This window comes from Solanum verrucosum, unplaced genomic scaffold (genome assembly GCF_900185275.1).
Source record: "Solanum verrucosum unplaced genomic scaffold, falcon-dt-bn FXZP01000140.1, whole genome shotgun sequence".
Taxonomy (NCBI): Eukaryota; Viridiplantae; Streptophyta; class Magnoliopsida; order Solanales; family Solanaceae; genus Solanum; species Solanum verrucosum.
Genome location: NW_026020112.1, coordinates 153,306 through 175,905, shown reverse-complemented (window position 1 = coordinate 175,905; position 22,600 = coordinate 153,306). Strand labels below are relative to the sequence as shown.

The 22,600-nt window shown below is 32.1% G+C and overlaps 2 protein-coding genes across 2 annotated transcripts; both read left to right on the top strand.

Annotated features, from left to right (window-relative positions):
• The first annotated feature begins 1,704 nt into the window (after positions 1-1,704).
• Positions 1,705-13,713, top strand: LOC125825575 (3-hydroxyisobutyryl-CoA hydrolase-like protein 2, mitochondrial). Its single transcript, XM_049504903.1, has 14 exons — positions 1,705-1,905; positions 2,014-2,094; positions 2,174-2,242; positions 2,544-2,607; positions 4,194-4,273; positions 5,539-5,622; positions 7,691-7,775; positions 9,046-9,131; positions 9,217-9,338; positions 11,255-11,315; positions 12,143-12,241; positions 12,321-12,422; positions 13,013-13,054; positions 13,166-13,713. Exons 1-14 carry the CDS (start codon positions 1,768-1,770, stop codon positions 13,283-13,285), a joined length of 1,233 nt encoding a protein of 410 aa, XP_049360860.1. The 5' UTR covers positions 1,705-1,767; the 3' UTR covers positions 13,286-13,713.
• Positions 13,714-17,659: 3,946 nt separating this feature from the next.
• On the top strand, positions 17,660-19,649 carry LOC125825569 (beta-fructofuranosidase, insoluble isoenzyme 1-like). The gene is given in 6 exon segments (XM_049504895.1): positions 17,660-18,412; positions 18,414-18,680; positions 18,776-18,970; positions 18,972-19,021; positions 19,195-19,291; positions 19,399-19,649. Coding segments are annotated over 6 exon segments (1,539 nt in total). The 3' UTR covers positions 19,576-19,649.
• Positions 19,650-22,600: the final 2,951 nt, after the last annotated feature.

The following is a 22,600-nucleotide window of genomic DNA, read 5'->3' as shown; positions in this document are numbered from 1 at the left end:
ACAGCACCTAACAACCTTAACATCTGCTCTTTGTTTATATATATTTCCATCAGATTGAAAAGCTACTCTTATGCTTTATAGTTGTAGGAACAATTACATCTTTAATGGTTAATTGCGTTTATCTTTGCACCTATTACCCTTTTGATTTTTCTAAATAAAGCCGATTTACACACTAGTCTCTTTAATTTATTATCAATTATCTAATTTCTTTGGTTGATCATTATAAATATAAAATTCGATCTAAAAAATAATAAAATAAAGAAAAATATATTAAATGAACTCATGAGTAAAATTGTAAAGTAAACAGAATGATACTATAATGATCTAACCAGTCAATCAAATTCAATGGTATTAATCCTTTATAGTTGTAGGAACAATTAAATTTTGAACCTGATTATTATTCATCTAAAATTTAAGTTGAACAATAACTCCTAGCTACGATTTGAACATTTCGCCATTGAGTGGTTAATTTATGAATGATAACTTAAATATGAATAGATTTTTACTTGGGTCAAATTAAATTATTATATATCATTTAATTTATTTTTATATATTGTGTGTTTTAATCTCATTACCCAACATATATTCAATATAACATTATAAATATTTTTTTTTTTTTAAATAGCGTGTACATAATCTTATTCTTACAGTGTGAAAGACGTAAATAAACGTATTGCAAACATATTTAGGACTTGTGATGTTTTGTCCCATGACATCTCTAGAAAGGATCAAGTAAAAATCACAACCATAATAATCATGAAACAACAATATAAAAGAAAAAAGCAATTATTTAATTGTATCTTTATGACTATTTATTTTATCTGTTATTACAAATCTTTTTTTTTTTTTTTTGAAGTAGTGCTGAATTTCAAATAGAGAACCTATTTATAATTTAAAAAGAGAAAAGACAGAAGAACATTTAGAGAAAAGAACACAATGTGTATGGTATGTGGGAACTGGGAAATACTCCCAATTATGTTTGATTGAGAATTTTTTTTTGATTTTTTTTTTTATAAAAAAAATAAGGAAAATGTCATTAGCGGTTGGATATTAAACGGATTTGAACTGCTTTATTCGATCCTCAATTCCTTTACGAGGTTATTGAAATAGAAGAAAGAGAGAGAGTACAAAAAAAGAACTGCTACCGCTTAGGCTAGAAATAAGACCATAAGGTTCGAATGAAATAGAGAAAATAAGTTCTTCAAAACTATATTAATTATGTCCTCGTCAATCTTCAACCCACCTCCTTCCCTCTCCTCGCACCAACAGCTCACTTCCTGCTCTCTACTTATTTTTAGTGTAATATTTTTTTTTATTCAAATAACAAATATAAATGAATAAATAAGAAACTTACATATTTTTTTGAAAAAATATTTTTCTTTCTACCGAAAACATTCTTAAATAGAGGAAAAATTGAAAGAAACGAAATATGGAAATTTTGGATTAGGTTTTCGATACTTAATTTTTGTTATATTTACCTTCATAATTTTTTTTCCATTTGTCCGATTAAATCTGAATCCGTGTCAAGAAAGTTCCGGAGTAAAGCGTGCTCTGTACTAAAGGGGACAAATTGAGACCGCTAATTAAAGATGAAAGAATACTTATCACTCTATCACAACCCTTGTTCGATCACAAGTCAAACGTATTTTATGGATTTTTTTTTAAAAATTATTTTGTTTCATTTCATGCTTGTCAAAAGCCCTAAACCCCAAAGCTCCATTTCGCAGCTTGTTTGAGGAGAAAACACACAGAGTAAAGAGACAGAGAATGAAAATGCATAAACTCAAAGCTTTGCTATCACTGAGTAAACCCTTTCGGAGAAATGATTCGAGCTTCTTCCTCTCAAATCATTATTGTAGACAGTTTTCTGCTCAACCCAGCTACGCCGATTATCTTCAAGAACAGGTTCATTTTATTCAACATTCTTCGTAATTAACTTGTTTGTGCTAACACAAATATGCTTTACTAAATTTGGCGAAGTGAAACACCAATTACTTGTTATTGTTGTTGCAGGTTTTGGTTGAAGGAAGGGCTAAATCAAGAGCAGCTATTTTAAATAGACCATCTGCTCTTAATGCTCTTACGCCTTCTATGGTTCGGCATTTTCCCCTTTTGAAGAATTTGTTTGTTTATATTTCTGTAAAGCTGTAATTGACCCTATTTTGAATGTTAGGCTGGTCGATTAAGTAGATTGTATGAGTCTTGGGAGGAAAACTCAGATATTGGATTTGTAATGATGAAGGTAATGATACATTGTACTAAAAAGAGTTTCTTTTTCACCTTCCTGTTATGTTAATTTCTTTTGTTGGTTTTATTTTTCTTTTTAGTTTATTTCAAATTAAAGGACATTTAGTTACATTTCTTTAGTTTAAGATTACATTATACAAGATTTAGAAGTCGATTTGTATCTTCTTAAACTCCGTGCCAAGTCAAAATCAGGCAAACAAATTGAATTGGAGGAAGTATTTTGAAGGATCAGAGTTCAGTTTATGAAATTTGGACATTCTAGCTAATAATGAAGTTTTTGATTGAATTTATTGCAGAGCAATGGCAGGGCATTCTGCTCCGGAGCAGACGTCGTCACACTTTATGAGTTGATTAATGAAGGTGTGTGTTTGCTTTTAGTTTTGTTTCTTTTTTCTTGTGTTTTATCATTTTCAAGGTGTAATTTCCTAAGTGCGACTGATAAAATATTCCCTGTGATGATCAACTACTCCAACAACAACAACAACAACAACAACATACCCAGTGAAATCCCACTAGGTGGGGGATGATCAACTACTCCCTGGCTTATATTTTTTTTAATGATAAAGTACAACTATGCTTAAGTTTTTTATTAAAGCAAAGATTTTGGAATTGATTAATTTTTTTTATGATCAACTCCTCTCTGTTTTCCACTTGCTTGGGTGTAAATATCACTCAAAGTTAATGAGTATTAATGTGTTAGAGGCACCCAAGGGTATGACTTACCGACAATAAAGTTGGATTGGACTATGGAAGACCACTATTCAAATTCCAACAGAGACAAAGCCACACCTTTGGGTGCATCTATTGGAATTTGAACCCAAAGGTGATCCTCTATGCTGGACAAAGTTACTCGGTAACTGTGGGGGAGATAGGTGACATGTATTTGGTAAGATTAGTAGAAGTGCGAGTAAGCTGGACATAAAATATTAATCCTTCTGTTCATTTATGTGTCACCATTGCTATATGTTAAAGAGGTTTTCTTTGACCATACTTTTCTTAAATATTTTTTTTATGTATTTAGAATTATTATCTATCAGACTTGTAGTACTTTAATGTATGTTTCAAACATGTAAATGTTATTTAAAAAATACTTGAAGAATTTAAGTCCTAGTGGACACCCAAAAATTATCTAGATTTACCCTTGAACTCTGTACCCTGCCACATATGATGGAACAGTGGGATTATTGTGTTAGAGAAATACTTATTTGTGTTTTTACTAAAGGTGTAACATTTGCAAATTGTCAAAATGAGGAGCTCTACAAGAAACAAATTTAACACCTAAGCAGAACAATTCTTTCCAACAACCTACTGTGTGAGAATGGGTCATTGTTAATCCCACTGTTCAAACTGTTAATCTATGTAGTTTGTTTGAGTTTCTTGCTTCATAAGAGGAAACTAGCAGAATGATCATGACAAGACAAGCTGCCATTTTTGTGAACCTCTCCTTGCTTCACCAAATGAGTCGGGCTCAGAAATATAATCAACATATTTTATTGACTCAGTGCCCCAAGGGTACGGCGTAGTAGTCAATGAAATGGGAGGAGAACCATGAGGTCTCACGTCAAATCCCAACGGAGACAAAACAATATGTGATGTCGTCCTATTTGTCTAAACCTTGGTAGAGAGAGTTACCTCGTACCTATTGCTGGTGGGAGGTAGCAAGTATCCCGTTGAATTAGTCGAGGTGTGCGCAAGCTGGTCCGGACACCACAGTTATCAAAAAAAATATAGTTTATCGACTCAGCTTCTTCTTAGTGCTGGTATTTTACTTTATATTGCAACTGAAGTCCTAGATGGACCTTGTAAATTCCTATAGTTTGAGGAGAATACCAGAGCATTCCTACACTTGCTCACAGAATCCTTTGTTTTAAGGATAAATGGTTAATTTTTAAGTTATTGCCTGTGAAACTGTTGGCAAACATTTTCTTAGATGCACTTTTCTGCAGGGAAGGTTGAGGAATGCAAGAAGTTCTTCCAGACATTGTATAAATTCGTTTACCTGTTAGGAACCTATCTCAAGCCAAATGTAAGTAGTACTCTTTTCTTTTTCTTTTCATATTGCATTGTCAGTGAGGTTGGATATTGAGTTTTCTCATCAAAATGTTGTATCTCCCTTCTCTTATTGGGAGATCTCGATAGATGTTCCTCTGCCTCACCGCTTGTATCAATGCATTGGATTTGAATTTCTGTTTGAACTGTCACTTCATTATTATCTATCAGCACAATTTTATTGTCTAACTTGACATATAATCCATAAAAGGAAACACAACATATAGGTATTAGGTAGAAATATGTCAAGACTCTGCTCAGTAAAACTTATATACACCATATGTACTTGGAAGACATCAAAACGGTATGGGAGGTGTGACTTCTTCAAAAATATTGTCATGGCCTAAAACATAATAAGAATCCATACATAAATTTTCTACTGCATACTGGAAAGATACTCCGTCTTGGTAAATTCATTTTCCACTACCAGCGTTCTCAGTAACTTAATTTGCTGACCTCTTTTCTCATCTCTGAACACCTTGAGTAAAATGGTCATTACTTTGTGTAGCAAAGTCTAAGTGATGAACTATTTGGAACATTGAAAAGGAAACTAGACTTCCTTGACTAGAATTTTGCTTCAGAAACCATGACGAAGTTCCTTCTATAGTAAGATTTGTGCAGCTAGAAGTAGTCAATGCATCCTTTTAAATCTTTTGATTTTCACTCAACTTACTCTTGTATTCTGTGCACTTCTCCAGCCTCCTCTCTTTAAAAACAATATTATGACACAGTACTATTCTGAAAATGAAAATGCAATGTCTGGCCTTTTTTTTTTTGTGTAAACAAAAATACATGGAAGATGTAGAATCTTTTGTTGATGTCTTAGGAACTTTGTAGTAAAGTAAGGACATGGAATCTTCATGTATCACTCTTGTAATTATGGATGCTGAACTAGTTTGGTGCAGCTGGATTATATATAACAATGTTACGTTCTAAAAAGCGACAACATTGTGACACTACCACATGACCAGATATGGTAACTCATCCATTCAGAAGGAGAGATAGAAGATTGTCCCTGCCTGCATTTGGTGGACAGGAAAGAAAGGAATCAAAGATGCTTTGAAGATAAACATAGTATTATAAAAGCATATAATATGCTTTAAGTAATAGCTAAGACATGCAATATGTCAGAGTGTGACATAGTAGGCCATTGCATCATCTTAAAATTTGACTTCTGAATTAACTTTTTAGCAAACTTTAGCAGACATGTTTAAGTCAAGAATTATTGATCATTATGCGCAGGTGGCTATTTTGGACGGTGTTACAATGGGAAGTGGGGCAGGTATTTCGCTTCCAGGAATGTTTCGCGTTGTAACTAATAGAACTGTACGTACCTGCTTCCTTTATGCCGATTATGACACCAGTTCCTTATCTGATTAATTTGAAAGACGCCTTATAAATGACAATATTTTGGTGGCATAACGGAAGAAAGTTCTTTTGCATGATTATTCTTTCCAGAGTTGTATTGATTTTTTCAGAAGTGAAGGGTATAGAATGCCTTAATGGACAAGCCATCAACTATTACCTGTTACACTGGGAGAAGTGCAGTTGAATCCCCCCCAATACATTTTAACTATCAGATATAAGGAAAACTATAATCGTGTACTGAATAAGCTATGTTTGATGCTTGGGTAGTGAACCCTTATTTTGTGATAAGGCTCCAGTGATAATGCATGGTCAAATGCACTATTTTTCAACTAAGGATTTTACTCTGTCAATATTTGAATTCTATAAGATGTCAATATTTCTATTGGTCAAAAAAGCTTCTTTTTGTAATTGTATCCTTTTCTTGAATAGTGAGCACATAGAGTGACTTCTTGGATAAACCTTCATCTTATCAACTTTTGCATTGGGAGAAGTCCAGTTGGATGGTCCCTATCCTTTTTCAACTATCACATATGAGGGAAATTATGGTTTTCATGCACGAAATAAGTTATGTTTGATGCCTGAGTGGTAGTGCCAGTTCTTTCACTATAATCATGCACTGAATAAGCTATGTTTGATGCTTGGGTAGTGATACCCAACTCTTAATTTGTGATAATGCTCCAATGATAATATATGGTCAAATGCACTATTTTTCAACTAATGATTTTACTCTATCAATATTTGAATTCTTTAAGATGTCAGTATTTCTGCTGGTCAGAAAAGCTTTTCTGTATGCCCTTCTTTTTGTAATTGTATCCTTTTCTTGAGTAGTGAGCACATAGAGTGACTTCTTGGATAAACCTTCATCCTATCAACCGTTGCATTGGGAGAAGTCCAGTTGAATGGTCCCCATCCTTTTTCAACTATAACATAAAAGGGAAATTATGATTTTCATGCACGTAATAAGTTATATTTGATGCCTGAGTGGTAGTGCCAATTCTTTCACTTATTGTGATGGTTGAGTGGTTATTTGCTATGTTGTTCGGGCTCTTCAAATGTATCATTGTGTGTGTGTCGGATCCTCCAAAGGCTATGCACTTTTAAAAGATCCGACACCGGTGCGGCAATATCTTTGGAGGGTTCGGGTAACATAGGTTATTTGGGGTCAGATGCACAGAAGAGCTCACTCAGCTTATTACTTTTTCAATAAGTTGATTTTGAGTGTTCAATGCTGCCTTTCATTTCTGCACTTTTTTTTCCAAATATTCTCTAGGATGAGGATGTTTAGTTTTCAAACATTGTTTTTCTTTACTTGTATTCTCTTTTGTTCGGAAGGAAGTATTGTTTTCCTTAGAATCTTTGCAAACTTGTATGCTCTTTTATCAAATTTTTAGAAATATTTTATTTTAGTCTAATATATATAGGTAATATTATCTTAAAAAGTTCTTTGTGAGAAATATAGGAGAAGAATATTATTGAATTGTGTATCTACATTATTACATAAAGACCCTATTTATTGACACTACAATATAATCCTTTACCAAGTAGGAAACTATATACTATTTCTATTCCTATTCCTATTTCTATTCTAAGTAGGATTGTATATGCCTATTCCTATTCTAACACTCCCCCTCAAGCTGGTGCATACAAGTCATATGTTCCTAGCTTATTACAAATGTAATTATATGAGGACTGATGAGGGGCTTAGTGAGATATCTGCAAGTTGATCACTCAACTTTCCAAAATTGACTGTTAATTTCAATGTGCTTAGCCTTCTCATGAGATACTGAATTTGATGCATAATGTCAATCAATCTCAATGTGCTTGGTCTTCTCATTAAATACTGGATCTGATGCATAATGTCAATAAAACAGACTGATAAATATTGGATCTAATGCATAATGACATACACTTCAGAAAAGCATGTTGTATGATATGTTGGCTTAAATTTTTTTTTGATGTGATATTCTTTCCCTTAATACTGATCAGTGCCCTAAACTTACAAATGAAAATGGCAAAATCATTGCAGGTTTATTCTAATCCCGAGGCTCAAATTGGTTTCCATCCTGATGCAGGCGCTTCTTATTATCTTTCTCGCCTTCCTGGCTATTTAGGCAAGTTTAATAAGATATTACTGATAAGTAGATTCCTATGTGGTGCTACGCTTGTTAGTATGTAAACTAGAAAACTTAACCAGAAGTAACATCTCTGTTAGGAAAAGTGACTTGATGTGCCACATTCTATTATCATCTTATTGTTTTCTACTTTGATATGACTATTCATGCAACACATTTGTGCAGGGTGAAACTGGTGATGCGTCTCTTTGTTGATGAGGTGCATTGATTTCTGCATTGTCCATTTAAGTCATCCATATATTTGGATGACTGGGGGGGGGGGGGGGGGGCTCGAATCTTCATTTCTTGATGGTTCAACAGTGGCCCCTTGATTGATTTATTTATTTATTTACTGGGAGTCATGAGTTGAACATAAGTTTTTAGCTTGGTTGGTATTTTCTCTGTTTCAGTTGTCCCTTTTCTATGGTTGTATTAGATTACTTTTCTCACACCACCAAACAGTGGCGTTTCTAAAGGGGACTAGGTTTACGTGAATCCATGTTCCCTCCGTAGATCATGCATACTACTATTATATTTTTTTCAAAGTACTTAATATATATGTGTGCATCCAAGCTTAAAGTATCATATAATTTGATCGTTATTGGGTGAACCTCTCTAAGAGAGGTTAGGAGTTCAAATCTCATGTCTATTTTGTAGTTTTTTTCTTTCTTTTTCTAGAATTGGGTGCACCGTTCTAAGTGATTATTGGTGTCACTTGTGTTTTAATTAAGTACTTTTTTTCTTTCTTATTTGTTTGATGTATTCTTTCAAAATTTTCAAGTCTGGACACATTGAAGTTTCTAATTTTCTTTTGTCACTGTTAAATTTTATATAATTAAGCCAAATGTGTACATTAACTCTAGTAGACAGTAGTAGTGGATGATGTAGTGGATTATGTAGCATATAATCAATGGGTTCAATTGATATCATCATCTTTGATGCAGAGTTAGCTATAAATGTAAAAAACTATTTAGAAAAATAAGAATTTTGAACCTATAACTTCAAAAGCATAATGAATTCAATTGTAAGAACCTATAGGTTGAATTGGTCAAATTTATATCTTGGATCTACCTCTTCGTAAAAGTGCACCCATCTTCTTGACATCCTATATCCACCTCTGCCACCAAAGGAATTGATTGTTTTGATGAACTCTCTTTATTTCTTTTGTTGGATTAGTACTGCTGAAGTCATGCTGGTTGTGAAGTTATTTTTATACTGTTACCTAAAGTTTGAAGCTAGGAGTTTAATACTGGCATCTCCTTCCTTACAGGGGAGTATTTGGCTTTAACAGGGGAAAAACTTAATGGTGTAGAAATGATTGCTTGTGGTCTTGCTACCCACTATTCACACAGTGAAGTTAGTGATAAGTTAATTTGTAATTTATATTCTCAACTCTTGTTCTACTTTTTTTTGGTAGTTCTGATCTTTGCTGTTCCAACAGAGGCTTCCTTGGATAGAAGAACGCCTTGGTAAATTGATCACAGATGATCGGCTTGTCATTGAAAATTCTATAGCTCAGTATGGTGACATTGTTTACCCAGAAACGAGGAGTGTTCTTCACAAGTAATGTTCTATCTAAATTCTCCTTGTTTCCCCTCTTCCATCATTATATTTTCTCTAACTTGAACTTTGTGAATTCTGTGGGCTCTACTCAATTATATGGATTTTTAGGGGACCCAGAGTAAATTACTCTAGGATTCATTGTAGTGATTCTTTTAGTCTAAGTTGCTCGGACTCTCCACTTTTTCAAAAGATGGTGACATGTTTTAGAAACTCTTGATGGTTTGGTTTGTCACTTAAAATTATACTCCTCTATATGAGTATAGCTATGGATGTGCTATGTCTTATTATCTCCACTAGATTCTTTCGACTTGCAACATCAACTGATAAATATCCTCCCCCTCGTCCTCAAATTATTTGCTATTAGAATTGCATCATGCAATACACATTGTGAGATGTCCCACATTCGTTCCGAGAATGAAGTGTTGTTTCCTTATATGATCTTGACAAATCTTCACCTCTTGAGCTAGATTTTAAGGTTGAGTAAGGGTGAACAGTCCATTCTTGTAACATGGTATTCATATTTTATTATTGGTTTGCCTAGTGTTGGATTCCAAGTTGTATTATCCATGCTCTAGATTTTAGATATGGGTGTGTAGGAGGTGTTAGAATGTCCCACATTGGTTGAGAAATAAAGGTGTTGTCTCCTTATATGGTCTAAGCAATTCACATCTTTTATGAATTAGCTTTAGGGGTTGAATTAGACCCAATGACCATATTCTAATGGTTACAAAGCAAACAAGCAACTTTCTGGAGAGCTTTGGTGCTGCAAACTCTTTCTTACACCTCATTGTTTATTTCTGCTATCTGATCTATTGGACTACTCTATGAAATAGTTTAACTTCACATGTTTAGCTTCCAACCCCTTCTATATCATGTTATCTCCTCTCTCTACTCTTCCGGAATCTCCATATATTCTCAGAAAGAAGTCTTCAACTTATTCCAATCTTGGATTGCCATCCTGAAACGTTGTATCAGATGAGCCATGTGCATGCTCCATCTCAAAGAATCAGCTACTTTAGCACCAGTCTCGTTCACTAACCATATATCAGTAGCTGTTCTCTAAGGTTTGCCTCCAACATCCATGCATACATCTAGGGGATCTCCCTTTTCTTGTCATAATCCCCTTCCCAAACTTACTCCAGAACTTTGGCTCCTTAACCAGAAAACCACCCTTTGTCTACTTTCTCATATTTAATAGATATAATCTCTCCATGGAGTGTTTGGTCCATTTCCCAAGAAGTGCTAACTGGAATAGTGGATGACAAACAAACCCAACTACAAAATTATGTAATACCAGCTAACTTGTCTGACCCATTTCTCTGTAAGTGGGTCAAGCCCGATAACAACCCGTTAGTAGTCGCCGACGAAAGCATCAACAAGACCAAATTTTGTGACCCAACAACAGCTTGGTTAGGCCAAGATAGGTGTTGGAGAATGTTGGTTGACAGCCTTAGAAACCCGTTAGTAGTCGCTGATGAGAGCATCAACAAGACCAAATTTGTTGGTTACCCACTATACTCCAGCCAGGTTAAAAAACATACACCATTTTTGTCACGTCTCTTTGCTTTGTTAAGAACAGGTATCCTATGGTTTCATTTGATCCACACAAAAAAGCATCTGCTGCAGATCTCAATGCCTCATTTCTGCAGGTTTTCATGTGTTAAACATGGTATATGTGATTTAGCCATCTGAAACAAGCTGTCTTGCGGTGGGGGGTCTTTGGTCTTCCATATCATCTTCCAAAGCCATAGATAATCCTTTCTGAGCCATGACTCGAACAAGTTCTCTTACAGACCTTTTTTTTGGATGGATCTTTACATCTATTAAAGATGCCAATATTGCCTTTTCTTTTGCTCCCATGTTAATTTCGTTCCTACCCTCTGTTTTCTTTTGTTTAACCACCTTTTGTGATTCAGGTTTGAGAAAATCGATAAATGCTTTAGCCAGGATACAGTTGAGGAAATTATAGAAGCTCTGGTAAGTGCTCTCTCTCTCTTACTCGCTCTTATTGTCCTTTCTTTCTCTAGGTACAAATGCACACCCATTACTTGCAGTGATCTATAATAGCAAATAATAAACTATGCAAACACTAAATTTGATACACTGCTCCAAACTGTTAACTAATCTTGAGTGAATGCAAAACTGAAGAGCAAGATTAAGATGGAAAACTCCATTTGATTTAATCTTCAAAATTTACACTACTTGGACCTTTTGTAAGAGATGGCAAATCTTCTTGAACAGGATGAGTATAACTTGAATAACAAAAACTATATCTTCAGGACTATCCATTGCTGATGGTACAGGAAACAGTGCTTTCCAAATGGTTCACAGTGTTTCAATACGTACTTCTGGGGTTCAACACTTAATGCTTGGCACAACTTTCTGATAGTTAAACTCAGTAGACCTTGTTATGCCACAAACCCAAACCGTTGTACACATTTGTATAAATTGTCCTTATTTAGTTTCTAGGTCTTTTTTTTTGTTTCATTTTTTGGTCTTAAAGCATGATAATAGAAGTTTTAGGACATTGTTTGAAGAACTTTCCTCCTGGATATTGATCTTTGAAATTTGTTTCGCTGACACTTTTGGTTGATTTAATGTTTTACGTCAGAAGAAAAAGTATGTGTGTTTTCTGATCTCGGAAATCTAGTTTAGGTGTTATTGACAGTCTGGTTGATTTCCTTTGACTAGGGGTTGTGGGAGATGGTATCTGCTTATACATGCTTTATGGGCTTTAGTATTCTTAAATATTTGCTTGTCTCTTTTTTACTTGCACCAAGTTCCTTCACTGTCGCAAAATGCAGGAAAGAGAGGCAGCAGAATCTCATGATGAATGGTGCAATACAGCTCTTAATAAAATAAAAGAAGCCTCTCCATTGAGCTTGAAAGTGGCTTTGAAATCAGTAAGCTGCTAACCGTTTCCATTGCTTTTGCAATCTAGTTTTTTGGGGTTTAAAATTTCTTTTTGCTGCCAAAATGTAGATAAGAGAAGGCAGATTTCAACCCCTTGATCAGTGTCTAGTTCGTGAATATCGCATATCAGTTAATTGGGTGTCCAAACGGATGTCTGATGACTTCTGTGAGGTATGTCTTCCTTGACAATTGTCTGTATGAAGTTTGTATGCATTTTTTAGTAGACTTGTAGAAGTTTAAATTAAAAGAGAACTTCAGATAAAAAATTTTAGTTTTTATAAACCTTGCGATTTTACTGTCATTTACTTAACAAGTCAACTTTTAAGGTTATATTGTTATTGGAGGTGCTCTTACCTGTATACTTAATCTTATGTCGCATCTTATTCCATGTAATATGATTCATAATTCCATAGATTGTGCAGAGTTTTATATCCGAAACCAACTTTTGTATTGGCAATATAGGGTTGCATTTAGTAATGTAGGTTTCATAGAGAAATCTAACATGCTGATATGTCAGTACTATTTTTCCTTATAACTCAAACCAGCAAATGTAACATTTTCCATCGCTACGTTCTCCACTTACACCCCCCCCCCCACCCCCACGCGTATTGGATATGTTGTAAAAATCCTCCAAATTTAGCTCTAAGGAAACATAGCCTCTTCTGCTACTAAGCTCCTCTTTAATGTTTCAACCTAGTATAGTCATTTCTTCATGTTATTAAGCTATGAATTATGATACTTATCCGCAAAAACATTTTCAGGGTGTCCGGGCTAGATTGGTTGACAAGGACTTTGCTCCAAAGGTAATGAACTGTCTTCTGTGCATGCTTAACTTCCTCTCTCCCTCCTCTCTCTTATACTTTTTAGCTAGGGGAAGATGAGAAAACTTATTCGTTCTTGTACTGAACATTCAGTGGGATCCAACACGGCTGGAGAAAGTTCCCAGCAACATGGTTGACTGCTTCTTTACCCCATTAGATGAATTAGAACCCGAACTCAATTTGGCCACTGCAATACGAGAGCCTTCTATGTGATTCATGCCACACTTTGCTCTGCCTACGAGGCATTCTATACTCTGTTGAATCCGTCACAGTAATGGGATCGGCAGAAGACATTCCTATCAAGATGTTGGGTAGTTTTCATTCCCTTGGAGCAGATGTAAACGGCTGAACTGCACTAATGTCTGTTTAGGTATTAGATGGTCGTAAAAGAAGAAAACGTTACGCAAGCTGCAAATTGCTAATTTCCTTCATCTTTTACTCTATATGAGCCATGTTTCTGATGTTGAGAGACCTCTGAAGAATTGCTTTTCATGCAGACATGAAAAGAATATATATCTTGTGAAATAAATTACCAATACCATGGTACCTTAAGAAAGTTTTGCATACATTTGTAGAACCATGGATAAGCGTAGACAATTTTTTTGCAGGAGCAATACTAAATGCATTTGAATGTTGACTAATATTTTAGTCTTATATAGCTAAGCTACATGTTGATTTTAATGTTCCAACGTAAGGTTTGCGTACACCCGAACTCCCCAAACCTTGCTTATGAGACTATATTGTTGTAGTTATCATTCAAGTGAGAAAATAATGTCTTGTGAAATAATGTTTACCAATATCATGGTATGTTCTATTGCTTCATTCTTTTTTGATGACCCATGTAGGGGTGAAAACTTTGGTTCGGTAATTTTGATTTTTCAGTTTTCAAGAATATTATATCATTATTCTACAAAATTTAATCTAGTGTGGTTTAGTATTTTAAGTTTGATTCCGGTAACTATATTTTGTTCAACCTCGACTTAAATATACTTATATGATAAAGAATTGTGCTTTTGCTTTCAAGATACTCTACACTTTACACATAAATTACAAACAATTTCTTTCGTTAATTTATTATACAAAAATGATATTTTAATAAAAATAAAGTAGTCGAAATTTAAAGTCTAAACAACTAATTTTATACTAATACTATTATTTATTACTATCATAATAATCTTTTCTTACTTTTTTTTTTTTTTTTTTCAAATTGCTTTGAATGCTTGTAAATGATAGAATTATTTAGAGAATATGATAAAATAAGTTATGTGTGTAGAGAACTTTTCCAAAATTTATTGCTACATAATTAACTTCTCTATATAATGAGTCTATAAGAATATTATAGGGAGATGAATGTTTTGTTCTAATGAGGATGAAGGATTAAAGGATTAATGTAAGGGTAGATTTAATTCTAAATTAGAAATGTGGTAAATCATAATAAGTCACATGACTATTTTAAAAAGCAAAATTTAACGAAATTCAGGATTTGTTAAAGGGATATTCTTGAATTATTTGATACAATACGACTCAAAGTAGAAGACTAGTAAAACTTCTGTTTTATGCCACGAAAATTGTGGGGTCCTAAAACTTTGGTAATATTGGATTATTAGTTTATATTTTACCTAAAAAATATTAATATTCATAGAAAAAGAAATTACAAAATCTATATAAAAAATAGGCCAAACACATACACAGCCCCTTAAACTTGGCCCAATTTTTCATTTTGGCACTCCAACTTAGCCTTGTTCCATTTTAACCCTTGAACTCCATTTTTTCTGTTCCATTTTAACACAAAATACTATTTTTATGATTCTTTATTTTATATATATTCTTCAAATGCAACTTCTTATTTTAAATCGACACGTGTCAATTAATTTTAGTTAAAAAAAATAAAAATTAACAAAAAATAATTCTTTTTAAAAAATAATAATTTCTTTTTAAGAGTGTTATGTATTTTTGTGTGAAAAATAACCGACGAAATTGTGTTGGTAACATTTTTTAGTAGTGTTATTAGCAATGAACAAGAGTCTTTTTTTACTCGTATTGAAGATGAATTTTTTTATTCGTATTGATTTATATTAAACATTAAAAGTGAGTATTTGCGTTAAATTTAGATAGCCTAGATGATAAGAAAAAATAAATAAGTAGTGTTATTTAATTTAATTGAATGTTTAAGAAAGAAAATCAAAGAACTTTCGTCAATTTATTTTCATGCAAAAATACAGAGAAATCTCAAAAAATAATATTATTATTTGAAAATTTTTATATTCGTTTGCGAATGTTTAATTTTTTTATGAAAATTAACAGGCACACGTCTATTTTTAAAATTTTTTTGTTAATTTTTAATTTTTTTAACTAAAATTAATTGACACGTGTCGATTTAAAATAAGAAGTTGCATTTGAAGAATATATATAAAATAAAGAATCATAAAAATAGTATTTTGTGTTAAAATGGAACAGAAAAAATGGAGTTCAAGGGTTAAAATGGAACAAGGCTAAGTTGGAGTGCCAAAATGAAAAATTGGGCCAAGTTTGAGGGGCTGTGTATGTGTTTGGCCTAAAAAATAAGGAGAGAGATTGTTTTTCTTTTGAGAAATATTTTAGAGTTTGAATTAAACTACTCATATCTTCATAATACTAATAGTAAACATATGACTAACATCTTATTAATTTGAAATAACTTTAATAACGTTATTACTTATTGCTATTAGATTTTAATCATAAACTTAAAAACATGTACTAATATTGCACAATACGTATGGATAAAAAAAGTGACTTATTGTTTGCATAATTTGTATAATACATAACTTCTATTAAAAAACTGAGGTCTTTTATTAAAAGTTAATTACAAATTACTAATTTTATTAAGCCGTCCTACAAATTTAAATGATAAGAGAATATACTTCAAATTTGTGTTATTTGATCTTTTAATTATTTCATTCGACTTTTTAATCATATATGTAATCTCAGTAAATCATGGTAAAAATATATGAAAGAACACATTGTTTAGTCACACTTATAGGAAAAATATTCGGTAAATGAGTTTTTTTTAAATAAAAAATACAGAGATAAATCCGCGATTAACTTTCGATTCCTTAATTTTATGATAACACTATCATCATTTACTATTCTTTTGGTGGACTATATCTCCATTGGTTCCTAAAATTTATAACAATAATCTCAACCTTGTTTTTTAATTGACTGTCAATTTCTAAATTTTATTATAAAAATTTCAGCCTTATGTTTTCCTATTTTGTTGATTGACTATATCTTTTGCTTTTCCTAAATTCTATAACAACCATATCAATCATATTTTTCCTATTTTGTTGATTGACTATATCTACAGATGTTCCTAAATTCTATAACAACAATATCAATATATTTTTTTAAATTATTATTCTATTGTTGACTTTATCTCTACCTTTCTCTATAAATATTCTTCACACTCTTTCAACTTTTTCATCAGTTTCTATTTTCTCTGAATTAGATTTAAAAAGAAGAAAGTTTGTTCGTCAGAATGGTGATTTTAAAGAATCGATCTCTTTGCCTTTTTCTATTTATGTTTTTTCTTGTATTTTTTGAGGTTCATGCGTCACATGAAATAAATCGAAAGCTACAGTCTACCAGTCATAATGTGGTAAAAAAAATCTTAAGACCTAAATTTCACTTCAGACCTCCTAAGCACTGGATCAATGGTATGTCTTTTTCTCTAATCCACTCCGCTATACAATATATATGGACTATTCATATTCATATTCATATTCATATGTAGGATCTAATATATAACGTTTGAGTTCATGTAAAATATAAATCGAAGGAACCTTATTATTTTACTTGTCCTTTTCTTCTTCTTTTATTTTAGTGTTTGAAACACAAATTTTCTGAAATATTATATTATTAATTTATAATATTTTAAATGTGTTCACTTATTTGGGAGAGATAGTTCAATATTTAAATTTAATAGTTCAAGACTTTTCAAATTTAATATTTATTAAAATTTTAATAATTTAATCCACACATATGTGAAAAAATTACTAAAATTTTAATAATTGAACTCGGCAAAAATAAACTAACATGCATGTGTGCTTTTAGCTGCTTATTCATATTTGATTGTCCTTTTTCTTTTTATTTAATTATTTCATTATAGTTATTTAACATAATAAGGTGATCCTTATTCGTATAATATATGCTTTAATACTTGTATATGATCCTTATTCGTGATGATACTAATTAATAAATATATGAGGAGATGTACTGTAAAAAATATGATTATCACAAACAATAGTTAAACAATCATTCTCTTTTAATCTTGATAAAAATTAGTATTATTTTATATAATTGATGCAAACAAGTTTTTACATGATATAATATATATGCAACTAACTCTGCTTTGTGATATTTTTTCAATTGCAATGAAATGCTTTTACTAATCATTTTAATTTAATTCCTTTTTATGTGGTGGTCTTGGCCGGATGGTCCCAACAACAACATTAGATCCCACTGGTAAGATCGAGTTTTATATTTATTAGTTTTCACTATATTTTTACCTAAATCTCAATTTATTTATATTAATTTTTTTTAATAGGTCCAATGTATTACAATGGTATCTATCATCTATTTTACCAGTACAATACAAAAGGAGAAGTGTGGGGCAATATTGTTTGGGCTCATTCAGTATCCATTGACATGATTAACTGGATCAATTTAGAGCATGCAATTTATCCATCAGAAGTGTTCGACAAATATGGTACTTGGTCTGGATCAACCACTATTCTTCCGGGGAATAAGCCTGTTATTCTCTACACTGGAATAGTGGATGACGAACAAACTCAAGTACAAAATTATGCAATACCAGCTAACTTGTCTGATCCATTTCTACGTAAGTGGATCAAACCTGATAACAATCCGTTAGTAGTCGCTGACGAAAGCATCAACAAGACCAAATTTCGTGACCCAACTACAGCTTGGTTAGGTCAAGATGGGAGTTGGAGAATGTTGGTTGGTAGCCTTAGAAAAAACAAGAGAGGATTAGCAATATTGTACCGGAGTAGGGACTTCATGAAATGGACCAAAGCCCAACACCCATTCCATTCAGCTGCTAAAACTGGAAATTGGGAATGTGTTGATTTTTTTCCAGTATCATTGGAGAATACAGATGGTTTGGACACATCAGTTATTGGCAAAAAAATTAAACATGTTCTGAAAGTCAGTCTGGATGATACCAGATGGGACTATTACACAATTGGTACTTATGACACGAAAAAAGATAGATATGTTCCGGACGATACAATGATCGAAGGATATCACGGATTGAGACTGGATTATGGTAATTTTTATGCATCAAAAAACTTTCTATGATCCTAGCAAGAATCGAAGAATTTTGATGGGATGGTGCAACGAATCCGATGTTTTTCCAACAGATGACATCTACAAAGGATGGTCTGGAATTCAGGCTATTCCTCGTAAATTATGGATTGATCCTAGTGGTAAACATTTAGTCCAATGGCCTATTGAAGAATTAGAAACCCTGAGAAAGAAAAAGGTCGAGCTAAGAAATTACAAATTGAACAAGGGAGAAAATATAGAAGTTCAAGGAATCACACCTGCCCAGGTTTGACAGGTTTATGATTTGAATTAATTTTTTGTATGAAATTTTTGTACCAAGACCAATTTATAGCTAATTTGTGAGTGTTAATATAATGACAGGCTGATGTTGAAGTTACATTTTCCTTTTCAAGTTTGGAAAATGCAGAAGAATTTGATCCTAGTTGGGTTGATCTTTATGCCGAAGATGTATGTGCAATTAGGGGTTCGACAGTTCAAGGTGGACTTGGTCCATTTGGACTCCTAACATTATCTTCTGAAAACTTGGAAGAGTATACACCTGTATTCTTTCGAGTGTTTTAAAAATCAAGACAAATACAAGGTTCTCATGTGCTCTGATGCCTCAAGGTTTGTCTAATGATCACACTTTTCTTATTAGCAAGTATCTCTCCTCCTATTAAATGGGTCTAACGCAATGCAAATGAGTTTTGGATATCAAATAATTATAACTATAAAAAGATTTGTTATCTTTATGCTTTTGTATTTGGCTAACCTCATCATTCTATTTTTTTCTGTGACAGGTCAAGCGTTAGGAATCACAAAAAGATGTTCAAACCCTCATTTGCTGGGTATGTCGATGTTGATCTAACAGACAAAAAGTTGTCACTAAGGAGTTTGGTAAACTTTCTTTGGTACTTTTTTCCTATAAAATACACTTAAAACTTATATTTCAACTCATTTTTCTTTTTTTGTCGCATTGACAAGTAGTTTAATTATTTTTTCAGATTGATCACTCCGTGGTCGCAAGTTTTGGTGCTGGTGGAAAGACATGTATTACATCACGAGTTTATCCAGCTTTATCCATCTATGGTGACACACATTTGTTTGCTTTCAATAATGGTACTGAGACAGTCAAAATTGACACTCTTGATGCCTGGAGCATGGATAAAGCCGACATGTAAAACTGAAAAATCCTAGGAGAAAAGAAGAAAACATAATTGCGTTCAATTTTCATTTCTCTTTTCATGTTGGCCTTTTTTTTAATCAAGCTTGTACAGATTCACTACTTCTATGAGTCATGAAATAAAATATTCTTCTTTTCCTATTTAATTGAATCGATGACTCCTTGATATATAGTGTAATTATCTTTCGAGTTCTTATTTCATATCAAAATATACAAATGTTTACTTATTTCTTGTGTGTATATATGGGGCACAAACAAATAAAGGACTTATATACTTGCAAATCAATGAAATGAAATTAAACTTTTTTCGAGCAATATAGAAAAATCAAGAGCTTTCTTTGCAATCGTTTTATCCTCTTGATGCCAAAATGCAGAAAAGACTAAAAAGAAAGGGTTGAGATTAAAAGCTTTCACGGACTGATGTCGAGACTAGATTCATAACTACATAATATTTCGTCTTCATCTCTTTTCCGATGTATTTGACCACATAAAACTCTACTTATTGGACATTATAGAGGTTCAACGTGAACTATGTTTGGTGTATACAACTTATTAATGTTATGTAATATTCTCCACACTCTAATATTAATAACAATTTCTATGGTTAATGAAAATTAAACTAGACCAATATGTAAGCATTCAAATCCAATAATTAATGCCAGAATCGATTTTCATTTTAAAAAAATAACAAAATCATAAATATTCGATAGACAAGAAAATAAAAGTTTTATCTTTGACCAAAATAGTCTCCTGGTTCAACTATTCATAAGCGTCCTCCCTCTGGGGCAAAGATTTAATTAGCAAGACCTCAGACCGATATCTCGATTGTTCAACATTGCTAACTATTATAAGAGGATGTCTCCCCCTCGGGATTACTAGTAGCTTCGATTGGTGAGTCTGGTGCTGCAAGTGAATTACTCTATAATTTTAGTCAGAAATAATAATCATATAATACTATTGTAGGTGTCCGGCCTAAAAGACCGGTGGTATTTCTCACTATTTGACTATTTGTTATCCAATACAAAAATCAATTAGTCATCTTAAACTAGCTAATGTTGTGTATTATCAACGATTTCTACATAAGGTGGTAATATGATATTTTGAGCAGTTACATATCTAAGACCTTTGACACAAATAGACGCGTCAAAAGTTCCATATAGATTACTTCCCAATACAATTTCTTTCAAATTCATTAAAATTTCATTTACCGATTCTTGAATTCCCATTATGGTAGAATATTCATGTGGGAGTTTCTCATATTTACACTTACACGTGTGATACATGTTCCTCCAATTTCTCCAAGTAAATCTCTTCACATCACAACACATATTGTGTCGTTTTGGTCTGTCATCAGTAGAAACAAAATAAAACGTCCATTATAAAGGAGTTTACTGTCTGTTCTAGATTCAACACACTTTCACTATAGTGTTTGAGTAAATACTATTACTTTCTCTCAATATCTCCCCAGATTATTTCGACATTCATAAATACCCCTCCCCCTCCCTCCCCATCTCGTCCTCAAATTATTTGCTATTAGAATTGCATAATGCAATACACATTGTGAGATATCTCACACTCGTTCCGAAAATAAAGTATTTTTTCTTTATATGATCTTGACAAATCTTCACCTCTAGAACTAACTTTGCGATTGAGTAAGCTAGTCAACAATCTATTTTTTAACATGGTATTCATCTTTTATAATTGGTTTACCTAATGTTGGATTCCAAGTTGTGTTAAAGTGTATATCCACAATGGTTGATCAATAAGGTGTTGTCCCCTTATATGGTTTAAATAATTCACGTCTTATGAATTAGTTTTAAGCGTTGAATTAAATTTTTATAAAAGAAATAAGGAAAGAAAGATTGTTTTTTTTTCAATCGTAAAAATATTTTAGACTTTGAATTAAATTACTTATATCTTCATATTACTAATAATAAACATATGGTTAACATCTTATTAATTTGAAATAAGCCTAATATTGTTATTACTATTAAATTTTTTGTTATAAACTTAAAATCATTATACCTCGTAAAACTACTACATAACATACAATAAGTTTGAATTAAAAAAAGTGACTAATTATTTGCATAATTCTATTAAAATATTGAAGTGTTTTATTAGAAGTTAGTATTACGCTACTAATTTTAATGAGTCACCCTTGATGTGATTTCATCTTCAAATTTAAATGGTTAGAGAAAATACTTTGAATTTGTGTTATTTGATCTTTCAAATATTTCATTCAACTTTTTAACCCTGTGTGATCTCATCTCTCATGTAAATCCGATTTAAAAAAATAAATGAAAAACATACATTGTCAATCACAATTGTAGGAGAAAAAAACACATTGTTCAATTAACATTTATTATTATTTTGGATTGGTTCCTAAAATTTATAACAACAATCTTAACCTTATTTTTTTGATTGACTATATCATTCCTAAATTTCCAGTTGTTCCTAAATTTAATAACAACAATATCAACCTTATTTTTTTATTATTCTATTGTTGACTCCATTTCCACTTTTTCTTTAAAAAAAACGTCAAAAACTATTTTCAAATCAGGCTTATGCAAACTTGAAATTGTTAACTATAACATTTTCCCTGACTATTACTACATGGTAGAAAAAAGAAAATCTAGATTAAAGAGTAATTAAATTTGTAAAATCGAATATAGACTTATAAATATATAACTAAATGAATCAAATTAATTTTGTATAATGTAAATATTTTAAATACATGTATCTTAATAAATTCTTGAGAATTCCAAATTCAATATTACCTGCTTTAATTCTAACAAATTAAAAGCATTTGAAATAATGAAAAAAATTTCCCAAGTATTTGAAATAATGAAAAAAAATTCCTAAGTGAAAATGAAAGGTCAAATTTTACAGAATTTGGATAGTCAAACTAAAATGTGAAATGATATACAATAGGTTAACTTGGAAAAACGTGTATGGAGCTTTCTAATTTGCACTTTTTATATATTGATCTCAACTCCCCCATGATATGATAAATTAATATAAGT